The sequence below is a fragment of the Ochotona curzoniae genome, unplaced genomic scaffold (assembly GCF_017591425.1).
Source record: "Ochotona curzoniae isolate NIBS_2020 unplaced genomic scaffold, NIBS_Ocur_1.0 scaffold_3835, whole genome shotgun sequence".
NCBI classification, from domain to species: Eukaryota; Metazoa; Chordata; class Mammalia; order Lagomorpha; family Ochotonidae; genus Ochotona; species Ochotona curzoniae.
Window position 1 is genome coordinate 19,790,062 of NW_024467114.1, and position 13,047 is coordinate 19,803,108.

At 41.8% G+C, this 13,047-nt stretch overlaps 1 protein-coding gene across 3 annotated transcripts in view; it reads left to right on the plus strand.

Annotated features, from left to right (window-relative positions):
- The window catches only part of ELMO1 (engulfment and cell motility 1), a 489,334-nt gene that overhangs the window by 468,752 nt on the left and 7,535 nt on the right, over positions 1-13,047 (plus strand). For all 3 annotated transcript variants that reach the window (XM_040964657.1, XM_040964658.1, XM_040964659.1), the window contains one exon: positions 5,012-5,094. In XM_040964657.1, coding sequence (XP_040820591.1) covers positions 5,012-5,094 — 83 coding nt within the window. The remainder of the gene's footprint in view (positions 1-5,011; positions 5,095-13,047) is intronic.

Below are 13,047 nucleotides of genomic sequence, written 5' to 3' on the forward strand. Positions count from 1 at the left end.
AATCATGGATGAATATTGAGATATCGATGAATCAAATAGTGGAATTGAATCCTCTTCATACAAGCCAGTGCAAGGGAAGACTGGAAGCTTCTCCTTAGCAAGGTTTCCCCTCAACATTTAGGAAATATAGCTTCTCAAATTCCTTCTGTTTGTTGGGAAATAAAGCCCTTGAAAACACTCTGCATGTCTTCCACCCCGTTTATAGGCTGTTCTCGCCCCCACTAAACACAAGACTCCATTGCTTTGCAGCCTCAGGCCCCTCCCTGCCACCCTTTGAAAGAATCTAGGCCAGTGCCTCTCCATCCCACATCAAAGGGACTGGGAGGGACGCACAGGCCACCCCCGCCTCCATAAGGAGATTAAGTCAGTGGCTAGCAGTAGATGAGCCGAGCAGCTGACACAGCGAGGCAAAGTGAGCAATTTGGGTCATTGATGCCCGGTGAGAAATTTGCATCCGTCTGTCTTCATAGAATCAACTAGAAAAAGGATCATCAAAAAGTTCATGGAAAATGTACTTTATGAATGTCAAGATTTTTTGCACCAAAATAAATTTAGGACTAAATTCCACATTCTGCTAATTTTTTGAAGTATCTTCATAATTACAAATCACATTGTGAGCATGAAATATGCTAGGTACTATGCTAAGGGCTTTACATAAGCTATCTTCTCAACAGAAGAAAGCAACATCATTGCCCTGATTTTACTGACAAGGAAACTGAGCTACAGAAAGAGGAAATAACTTGCTCAAGGGCACAGATCAGTAAACGATAGAGCAAAGATCTGAACACAGCGATTCTACTCCAGGGCCAAGATTTTCACCCACTGTGGAGCAGACACCGGTTAGCATGGTCACATCCCAAATCAAAGTAACTGGCATTAGTTCTTGTCTCTGGGCCTTGACTTTCACTTCTGACAAGTGCAGAGTCTGGGAGGCTTGAGGGCCTGGATTCCTGCTAACCATATGGGAGGTGAGAATAGAGTCCCTGGCCCAACTCCGGTCCCTGCAGACATTTGGAGCATGAACCAACAGAGGGGAGTAATACACTCATTCATTTTCTCTCTCTCTCTTTCTCTAACCACCCTCTCCCTCTCTTCTTACTATTCCCTGTCTCTGCCTCTCAAACAGAAATAAATTTAAAATATTTTTAAAGCCAACAATGATCTTGGCTTCAACCTTAGGAGGTAATTTTCAGAAAAAAAAATATCTCGAATGATAGTATTATCTTTTGTTACTTGCATGGAACCTGAGATTCTGAGAGCTTACACTCCAACTGGTAGGACAGTTGGTAAATCTCTTAACACCAGAGGCACAGCCCTACCAATAAATGCATGCTGCATGCCCTACCTGTCAGAGCAGTGAGATTTTGCACTCACCATGCTGCGAGGTTGCCATCCCACCTGCACAGCTCCACACTGGTGCTTCTTTGGAATCATGCACACAATCAGTGCTCTAGGCTCACTGGCCACTTTCCGGGGATGGTTTCTGCCTGAAATTGAATTCCACCGGTGGTGGCTACATGTTCTCTTTTTTCAATGGACTTTTTTTTTCCTGTTCAAGTTACATTTTTTCCCACATATCTTAGCAATAGAAGAATTTCCTGAACATGTCTGGAGCCAGACAAGCGTGTGTGCGATTGTTTCTCATGACTCCTTTTCCCTTCCAAATCCTAGACATGGAATGGAAGAAAGCATGAAACCCAGCTTTTTCCTTCACATTATCAAGTTTAAATGCTTTGTTTAAACATCTGTCATTCCATCCATAAAATAACAACATTGAATCAAAATGGTCTCACTCCAACTCAGGCTTAAAATTTGGTAGAATGAAGCCAGACCCCCAGGAAGTCGGCGTGGTAATAGAGATTCCTCCCCCACCCCTATTCTCCTGTCTCTGGACCCCACAATTTTATCTTGCTCCTCTGTAAAAATAAATGATCAAAATGCTGACTTGGCTTTGAAATCCTCAAGAGCCCCTGCTGCCTCTTCACAGAGTAGATTTGAGAGGTGTGCACCTGACCTTTCTGTGCCTACTCCTGGAACTACAGAAGCATTTTAGCTTTCCGCCTCTAATCTTCCAGTGCATCTAGAGACAAACCATGTTAAGAAAAAAAAGCAGCCTTTAACTCTGCACTGTATTTTTAGGATGAGTGATAGAGCAGCTTGTCCCCTAATGGGACGCAGAACATATATAAAGCATGAAATATCTACTACCACCAAACCCAGCAGAAAAGTGCCTTTTCTTCCCTGAAGCCTTCCTATTAGAGATCTGACAACTGACCCCAGGACAGATGTTTGTTATCACATTTGTCCTGTTCCACACGATGGGTTTTCAAAGCCAAGAGGCAACTTCCTATTTATTCCTGATAGATGCACTTTACGGGGTCATTGGCCACATGATATATTCTAACAAAAGACTTTCTACAAGGAACTTGTGATTCAAACTTCATTTGAAGATTAAAGTTTGTTCATTGACTTTGCTAATTATATCTCAAAATCACTTCAATGGTACATTTTTCATTAAAACATTAACCACCTTCCCAAGTGTCCAAATGTTCCCTCTTAAGGTAGTGAATTGGGTAGACAGGTCAGCTGAAAAGGGAAGTGGGACCAATCTGAGATTACTGAGCATGGATTTGCAGAGAACAGAGGTCCATTTTCTTGGCTAAAAGTTGGCCCAGGAGTCAAAGGAACCACCTCCAGACAGGCTCTGAGTTGAAGAGGCTAGAGAAGAAAAACAGAAAAGGGAGTCTTAGGTAAAAGTTTCCACAAATCTAAACACTGTGCTGCTGTACTATGGAGCCAGCCCCAAGATCCCAGTGGTTTGAGCATGACAGAAGCTCACTTCTCACCCATATCATGCGCCTTGCACAGGCTGGCAGAGGTTTGCTGCACACAGTCAGGAACATGGACCACTTTGCCATCCCACAGCTAGACTATCTAGATACAGTATACCTTCCATTCCCCCATCTGAGGGGAGAGAGGTTGGAAGACATAGACTTAGCATTGACGTCCCCTAAAAAAGTATATATCACATCCTTTCACATGTCACTGGTCAGAATCAGTCACGTGACTATGTAACTGTAGAGCTTTTACAGGAGTCCTCCGTGCAGCCAAAAGATGAAAGTAAGACATTCCTGACATTCTAGAATCAGCTGCAGGCTGGAGGAGCAGGTGTTGTGGAGGAAGCAGGGGAGCCTGCAGAGACGCTGGAGGAACCGGTCGCAATCCCCCTCCTCTTAGGGTTACAGAGAACTTAGGAATCCCAATAGAATCAGATATTTTAGGGTGCCTGGAAAATGTTTGCTTTTAGAGGGTTTCCATTTCTTTTATTCTAATAGTTTGTTAATTTAATCTTCATCACACCTACAGCCTAATGTTCCAGTAAAATTATGTTAAGATTAGCTATAAAATCTCTAATTATATTCATCATCCAAAGAGCCTAAGGAATAGATTATTCAGGCATTTACAAAAGCCTAAATTCCCACCCGATGAAGCCAAGTAAGATAGTACATGCTCCTAGATTCACAATCCCATGTGGGATTTAAGAACTGGGAGTTAGAGAGGGATAGATGACTTTGCATTTTGTAAGTTAAATTTCCAAACTCTCCTACTGCTCCCCCCCCCCTTTATATCAACAAGAGTTTTAAATGCACAAACCTCTACATATCTTTTCTCATCCTCCTCCAAGTCCTGAGAAGCACAGAAGATAACATCATTTTATCTAACTGCATTATTTAAGAATCCCCTGTCAGGAAGCAAGGTTCCCTTTATGGAACTTAGTTTAGTTTCACAGCCTGTAAAGTCAGGATAATAGAATATCCTTCTCAGAATTGTGAGAATTAATCAGATGGTTGAGGCTTTGGAGAGTGAAATCGAAACAGTTTAGAATCAAATTTTTGAGATAAGACTGCTTCCCCTTACTTGTCCAAACTCAGAAACTGAATAGATGCAGATGATGTAGCAAGACACACTAATGCGTATGAATCACTTGCCGTACCTTCTGGCGCCCAAAAGTCCTTCGGTAATATCATTAACATCACTGTTGACTGTTACTGTTATCAGTTACTGCTCTAATGCATCACTCCCAACATGTTTAGAGTATAATTTAGAAGAAAAAATTATTTCTTTTTATTGGAAAGGCAGATCATATTTACGGAGAGAAGGAAAGACAAAGCTCTTCCATCTGCTGGTTCACTCCCCGAATGGCCTAAATGACCCCAGCTGAGCCAATCCAAAGCCAGGAACCAGGAGTTTCTTCCAAATGTCCCACATGGATGCAAAGTCCCAGGGCTTTGGGCCATCCTTCACTACTTTCCCAGGCCATAAGCAGGGAGCTTTTCAGGAAATGGAACAGCCGTGATACAAATCTGCACCCATACAGGGGATACTGGTGTGTGCAAGGCAAGGATTTAGCCACTGAGCCATTGCACCAAATCCTAGGCTGTTATTATTTTTAAATCTTTGTTTTAAACCAACTCTACTTATAGCTCTTTCTCTCCAAGAATACTTTTTCCCACATATAAGAATGTTCCTCAAATGGTGGTAGCCCCCCAAAATGGATCATAAGCTGACAATACATTTGGGTCAAAAATGCATTTACCATACCTAAGTTACCAGTCATCATAGCCTAACAACAAGTCATATCATAGAATACATTTTGTTTCCTCATGATGTCATGATCTGTTGGGAACTGCACTCACTCCCGTTGCTCTGCGTCTCTGAAAGAAGATTGTACCACATCACATTAGCCTTGGGGAAGGACCGGAATTCAGAATGTAAAGTGTAATGTCTACAAAATGCATAACTGGTTTTGCACTGTTGTGAAGTTGAACCACCTTGAGTCAAAGACCCCGTCTGTTTTCATTTCTTCTCTAGAATGCCATCTCACGTCTCAGCCCCTTTTCACCGCTCTTCTCTTTACGCAGTTCCTGAGAGCGGCAGCTGTGGCAACATCTTCATAGATACCTAAGTGTTCAAGGGTGTGCTTACTTCCATTTCCTTTTATGAATTGCAGTGCCGGTGGCAGATATCAAAGCTGTCGTGACGGGAAAGGACTGCCCCCATATGAAAGAGAAAGGTGCCCTTAAACAAAACAAGGTATGATTTCCAAATTACTGCAAATCGTTCTGTCTTCGCAGTGCAGCGAGTGACTTTGATGGCCCTCCGTTACAGCATTGTGTGTGCATGTGTGTATGTTTAGTTGCACATCTCTTATGCAGCTTTGCCTTGTTTGCCTGATTCATTTTGCAGCCTTTACCCTGATTCTTTCCCTGAATGTTTTTCAGGTTCTCACTGTCTCTTCCATTCTCCCACTTCCTGTCTGTCTCCACCCACCCCATAGGAGCTGTTATCTCTGGTATTTCAAGCCTCCTAAGTTCCTTACTTACATCCTTCTCCTATCCCAACCTGTTGCTGTTTATTTCTCCTTTCCCTTCTCCCACTCCAATCTCTTTATTTTCTCTTGCTAAAATCATTCCATACTAGCATTGCTTTGGTCTCCATGAAGCCCGGAATGGGCAAGGATCAGCTGATTTAAACAATCACAGGATATAAATGAGGTGGATATTTTTCAGAACCATGGACAGTAAAATGGTGAACCATCTCTGATCTGGCTCAAAAAGGAGAAAATTTCCCCAAATGCGCATGCTGTTGAAGCCCCCTTCCCTTTGCAGCCTTCCTTACCATCCCCCTCCTGGTTTATCAACTCACTGTCATCAAGACAGTCCCATTCTGTCACAGAGGGTCTAGTCTGGGGGATTGGGGATTAGGGTACATTATCTTGAAAGATAGAATTTCCTTGCCCCCTAGTTTACTGAAATTTAGCCTTGAGAGACCATCAGGGAGGCAACTACTTGCTTAGATCTCCTGGCATCTTGTGACAAACAAACCATCCATGGTATATATCCTTTTTTATCCGGATGTTCCAGATGCCTTGGTACTCCAAATGACACACAGATCAACAATTATTCTGCATTTCCTGCCTTGTATCTAAAAAGAAAACCAAAATAATGCACATCCTACTTATCAATCAGGATTAAAAGAAACAGCACCCTTATCTGTAATTCTGTCCAGCTCTTTTCAGATGGCCCTATCTTTGTTCAGAGTGACAGAGTAGGAGACACAGCCAAGGGGGCTGCTTTCAATATCTGTGCTTCTTCAGTTACATAAATATGACTCACCTCACATCCACCAAATGCCTTCTATGTTAGGGCTGTCACAACCACAGGATTCAAACCACTTAAATAATAAGCGTAAAGATGGAAAGACCTGCCTAAATAACCAGGATCTACAGGTAATGTGTTACACAGCACCTCTAGGGGGTTTCACTTCTGTCTTCTCTATGATGGGGGACCCAGTGATTGTCAGGCTCATGAGGTTCCATAGGGAGGATCCCTCACCATAGCAGCAAGCCCCCAGTTTCCACAGTTTGCCTCTTATGGGGCCAACTTACGGCAGTACCAGCAGGGATCGCCATATGCTCCACATGTCAGGTGTTCCCTCCACAGAGAGCTCCTTACGGGGGTGGGACTGTGCTCAGCTCCAACCTAGGTCTCTGGGATTATCTGACACTTGCAGCTGAACAGGAAAGAACTTGGGCAAATGTGTAACAACACAAATCTTTAACTCTGAGAAGGTGAGGACAGAACTGGGGGTGAAGCAGCCTTGCAGGGCCCAAGCACCCTGGCTAGGGTCTGCCTGGGAAAGCAGTCAAGGAAAGCCCAAAGATTTTGGACCCTGCACCCTTGTGGGAGGCCTGGTAGAGGCTCCAGGCCCCTGGTTTCGGATTGGCAAAGGCCAGAAGTGGTGGCCTAGCAGCTAAAGTCCTTGCCTTGAACATGCTGGGATTCCTTACAGTCACTGGTTCTAATCCCGGTGACCCTGCTTCCCATCCAACTCCCTGTTTGAGGCCCAGCATAGCATTTGAGGACAGCCCAAAACCTTGAGACCCTGCTCCCGTGTGGGAGACCTGAAAGAAGCTCCTGGCTTCAGATTAGCTCAGCTCCGATTGTTGCGGCCACTTGGGGAGTGAATCAACAGACGGAAGATCTTCTCTCTCTCTCCTCAGTATATCTGACTGTCCAATAAAAATAAATCTTTAAAAAGAAAAAGAAGTATGCTAAAGCCTTCCTAAGAAAGTCCTGCTTTCCAGGATTTTATCCCAATTAGGAGATTGCAGAGCATGTTGGCCCTCCTGTCTCAACGGTAGGATTGGAGGTGGGGAAGACATGGTAAAGAACCCTCAGGCTCTCGAGGCAATTGATTGGAAACTGCAGCCAGGTAAAAGGGTTGGAGACAGATGCATAAATCTGTGCTACTGGGGAACTCTTGAGAAGGTCCAGCATACGAGACCCCGGAAGTATAGAGTTCACCAGAAGATTACAGATTTTTGAACCTCTCCCATGCCCTACCATCACTCCAGCAAAACTCCCAAATTAGAGACAGTGGATTAGAGCCAAAAGATCTTCAGAGACCTCATAGTCAAAGAGAAAGGAGCAGACTAGAGCCATGTAAAGACTGTGGCCCTTACTACTAGGGTAAACATAAATATAACCCAAATCATCGCCAGTTTAATACAAATCCTCTCTCTAGAGGTTTATTTGTCTTACTTCCTGTTATGTTCCTACATAATCTAGATATATCTAGAAGATATCTAGATTGCAGGAGTTATGTAGAGGCATTCCAGAACAGTAATACAGAAATACAGTCTGAAAACAAAGTTATCATAAGAATTAGGCTGCAGAAATTGAAACTGTAAGAGAATTTAAAATAGTTACGATTAATAGTTACGATTAGATAGCTCTAATGAAAAAAGTAGATAGGATACAGGAACAAGTCGGTCATGTAAGAATAGAGATGGAAATCTGGAATTTAAGTTGACAAACAACAGAAATGAAAAATGGGTTTGATGGCCTCATCAGTAGACTTGAGATGGCTGAATAAATAAATGAGTTTGGGTGTGGTTTGGTAGAAACATCCTAAACTAAAACACAGAAAGAAAAAGATGAATAAATTAGATCAGGACATTAAACAATTATGAGATGGTTGCAAAGGCATGACATGTGTGTTCCTGGAAGAACAGAGGAAGAGGAGAATGGAACAGCATATATACCAAAACAATAATGGCCAAGAACTTGCCAGAACTGATAATAGAGATCAAATCATAGATCCAGGAAGTTTGCAGGACTCCAAGGTGAATAAAAATGACAAAAACACACTTAGACAGGTCATGTCCAGACTGGAAAAAACAAACTTGACAATCTTGAAATAAACCAGAGAGAAAACACACATTTCCAATAGATCAATAAAGATGAGAATTAGAGTGGACTTCAACCAAAACTAAGCAAGCAAGAAGATAATGCAATTATTATATTTAAAATGTTAAAAACAACCAACATAGAATTCCATATTTAATGCAATTACTCTTCCAACATGAAGGAAAATTAAATTAAAACGAGGGAATTTATTGCCAGCAGACATGCTCTGTAGGAAATATTAAGAAAATTTCTTCAGCCAAAAAGAAAATGATATCTGTCAGAAGCCTGCATCCATATAAAGATTATTGCAGAAAAAAAGTAAATGAAGGTAAAATGAAAATATTAATTCTTACTGTAAATTCTTTAAAAACTACTCTTCGTTTAAAATAATAATGCTGGGGTAAGCATTTCACCTAGTGATTAAAATGCCCCTTAAGATGCCGTTATCCCGTATAGAATTCTTGGCTTTGATACCTGGCTCCAGCATGATGCATCATGCTAGTGGAAACCCTTGAAGGCAGCAGTAGTGGCTTAAACAACAGAGTTCCTGTCACCCGCAGTTTGAGTTTTCTGCTCCTGGCTTAAGCCTGACCCAACTATGACCACTGTGGGCATTTGGAAAGTGAAGCAGTGGATAGGAGCATGCAATAGTTCATTCTCATTCTTTCTCTCTCTCTAATGCATAAAAGCAAAAAGAAAATAGTAACAATAAGACTGTATCAGATGGTTAAAGCACACTAGTAAATGAAATAAGATGTATTTGTAAAGTATTCAAGTTTTTAACAACAGAAAACAAAACAAAAGAAATACAAGAAATAGGAAATAGTACAAATGTGGTCCTGTTACTCTAACTTAAAATATAAATAATCTAACCACCTTGAAGAGCAAGATTGTTAGACTGAATAGAGTAACAGGATCCCCCATTTTAAATGTTAGATAAGGCCAACTGGAAAACAATGAAATGGAGAAAGACATGCCACAAGATGTATCAAATGAAAAGTGAAATACCTATGTTAATTTCAGACAAGTTGGTCTTCAAATTAAAGAGGGTTATCAAAGGCACAAGTATCCAACAACACCTATTACTTTTATTTTACTTTTATTGGAAAGATTTGCAGAGAGGATGAGAGACACAGAGGTAGATCTTCCATCCTCTGATTCACTCCCCAAGCATCCACAATGGCCAGAGCTGCACCAATCCGAAGCCAGGAGCTTCCTCTGGTTCTGGCAAATGAGTGCAGGGTCCCAAGGCTTTGGGCTGTCCTTGACTGCATTCCCAGGCCGCAAGCAGGGAGCTGGATGGCCACCGGGAACTTAAACCAGCACCCATATAGAATCCTTGTACATACAAGGCGAGGATTTAGTCCTGAGGCTGCCATGCTGGATCCAAGACCTATTGTTCTTAAACATACATAGACTTAAGGAAAAAGCATCAAGACACATGAATTTAAAAACCTCCAGAATTGAGGGAAGAAATAGATAATTCCATTATTATATTGAAAACATCAACATCCCTCTTCGGTGATCAATAGATCAAGCAAGCAGAAAATCAGAAAGGACAGTTGATGTCCTGAAAGCACCATCAATCAACCTGACCCAAGTGACATTAATAAAATAATGTACCAAAAAACAATAGAATTCTCAAGATCACAGAAATCATTCACCAAGAGAGACTACCCTCTGGATGATAAACAAATTTAAAAGAACAGCAATCATACAAAGTATGTTCTGAGATCACAATAGAATTACTCTAAAAATTATCTCTTAGTGTTTATTTATTTTAAAGGCAGAGCAACAGAGAAAGGGAGGGATGGAGGAAACATAGGAGGCAGGGAAAGAGTGAGAGTGAAATCAGCAAGAGCAAAAGGCAGAGCTCTCACTGATTTACTCTTCAGTTGGCCTCAACAGACAGAACTGGATCAGGACAGAGCCCAGATCCAGAAACTCCATTCTGGTCTCCCACATGAATGCCAGGGGCCCAAGAGCGTGGGCTGTCACCCACTGATTTCCCAGCCATGTTAGCAAGGAACTGGATAGGAAGCAAAATAACTGAAACCAGAACTTGCACTGTAGTATTGATGCTGATGTCACAAGTGGTGGCTTAACTTATGCACCTCAACGACAGCTCCTGGTGCTAGAAATAAATGCAGAAGCATAGCTGGAAAACCTTCAAACTATATGAAAACTTAGCACTTTCTAAATAACCCATCATTCAAAGAAATATTAACAAGAATCACAAAATTTCTATTTGGATCAAAATGTATGAGACACAGTGAACACAATACTTAGACATTTAGAGTAAGAGAGACAATATAAAACCAGTAAGATTTCTACCATAGAGCACAGCAGGCAAAAAGAAGAGTACAAATATAGCAGTAGAAATAATGAAGTTGAAAACAGAAAACAAAAAGCTGATTTAATAGAAAAGTGAAAAAAAATTTACAAGTGTCTAGGCCGACTAGCCAAGATAAAATGAAAGGACATCAAAATGAGAGAAGTTACAGATCACAGTCTGGAGCCACCTCTCTCTGCTTGGGGACATCTGGATAGGAAAGGTGAGACCCACTACGTGAGGGGAGAGTTGACCAAAATGTGTTCCCAGGTGTTCTGTCGGCACAGGCTGGATGGGCAGGAGCGGAGGCATCTTGCTGGCTCTTCAGGAAGTTTTTCCAGCTTGGGAGAAGCTTCTGCTATTTTGTGCCTCAGAGCTCTTGGCTATTACATAAGACCTAGGCAAGGCAGACTGAGGTGTTAGCATTAAACTAGAAACTTGGTGAATAACAAAGGACTAGTAACTTAGGATCTTGTTATTAGCTGATATGCCTGGCACTGTCTAAGGCCTGGGAATAGAAAGAGGAAGAAAACTGGTCTCTGTCCCCCAGATGTGTCTACCATAATGGCCTTTGTTTATCTGGTCAATCCATTGTTTCATCAAATTGGAGGGCTTGAGTTAGAGCTCTGCACACAGAGTAGACCAGGACCCATGTGGCACTGGTCTCCTGGAACTTACAGCCCAAGGTGTGGGACACAGGTTGGTGCAGCAGACACATTTCTGTTGAGACTAGGGTGCTGGATCCCTCATGGAGATTGGAAAATTTCAGAATGAGATTGGAAAGAATTGTCATGGTTGATGGAAATTCAATTGGAAGATTTTGGTTTCTAAGAACTGTATATTCTAGCCCTATAACTTATAAAGTGAGTACATTGGTTGTTATGTACTTTAAGTTGGACATTTTAGCTACTTGTCTCATAAAGTTTGATGCTGTCTTGCTTGATTTCACCATTTGGCATAGGAGAACCTTGCATCTTCTCCTGTGCCAGAATCCAGGTTTCATTTTTCAATTAGGATTCTTACTGTGTATTTTTAAAAGCTCTTTTTTACTGAAAAATTAGAATTACAGAGGGAGTAAGAATGACAGAGAGAGAGAGAGAAAGAGAGAGAGAGAGAGAGAGAGAGAGATCATCTTTCTAAGTGGTCGCAACAGCCAGAGCTGGCCTGATCTGAAGCCAACACTCAGGAGCTTCTTCCAGGTCTCCCAAGCAGGTGAAGGGGCCCAAGACCTTGGACCCTTGTGTACTCTTTGCCAGGCCTTTATCAGGGAGATGAGCGAGAAGTGGAGCAGCCAGGACTCAAATCAGCACCCATATGGGATGCCAGTGCCACAGGCTGAGGATTGCCACCACACAGGTGCCTTTTAAACCTGGTCTAGGGGTAAGTGCCATGGCTCAACAGGCTAATCCACCACCTTGAAGCACCACCATCCCATATGGGCACCAATTCATATCCCAGCTGCTCCACTTCCCATCCAGATCCCTGCTTATGTTCTGAGGAATACCCAAATCCATGGAACCCTACACCCACATGAGAGGCCCAGAGGAAGCTCCTGGCTTTGAAGCAGCTCAGCTCTAGCCATTGCAGCCATTTGGGATGTGAACCTGCTAATGGGAGATCTTTCTCTTAGTCTCACCTTGTCTCTGTTAATTTGTCTTTCTGACAAAAATAAATAAAGCTTTAAAAAATAACAAAAATCCTGGTCTACATGAGATGCCATTTATGCAGATTTACTTTTTCACTCATTCACTCAGTAAGCATACTGTGTCAGATTCTAGGAATCCAAACATAAATACAACATGGCCCTCGATCAAAGTGTCTAACGAGTAAGTTTTACAAATAAAATAGATTCAAAAAGGGTCATGAAAAATGCCCAGTATGAAAGATAATAAAAATTTCAAACATTGTTACATGAAAATAAATGTACTTTCTAATTCATTTTTCTGTGCGCTTTTTGAAGTGCATACATATGATCATGCAGTGATAATTCATTGTATCCATACACCCAAAATATGAATACAGGGGAGCTTAGGAATATTGAGAACGCTAAGAGACAAAGGCATCCAAGCTGGGTCTATGAGAAGGCATTGGCTGGAGTGAGGGGGAAGTCAGCGAAACTTTCCACACAGAGTAATAGTCTGTGAAAAGGTGCACATGTGTCAAATCCTCTTATTGGGAAATATTGGAGTTTGAGTGTAGAATAGATAGGGACAGGAAGAAGAAGAGGACAGGAGAACTGTTGGCCACTAATACTAAACGACAGTAGGGCAAAAAGTTGTAGCCACCTAAGGAATCAGTCTCCTGCTATGTTATGAATGAGAGATTTTTGCCTTCTGAACTAGAAACTCAAATTCATTGGTATATAGAAGAATAACATTGCCACTGTAGCTATGATATCTATTTCTGTAACCATTTAGCACCCACACACATGCCAAATTTTATCCTGCACTTCTCATCCAAATA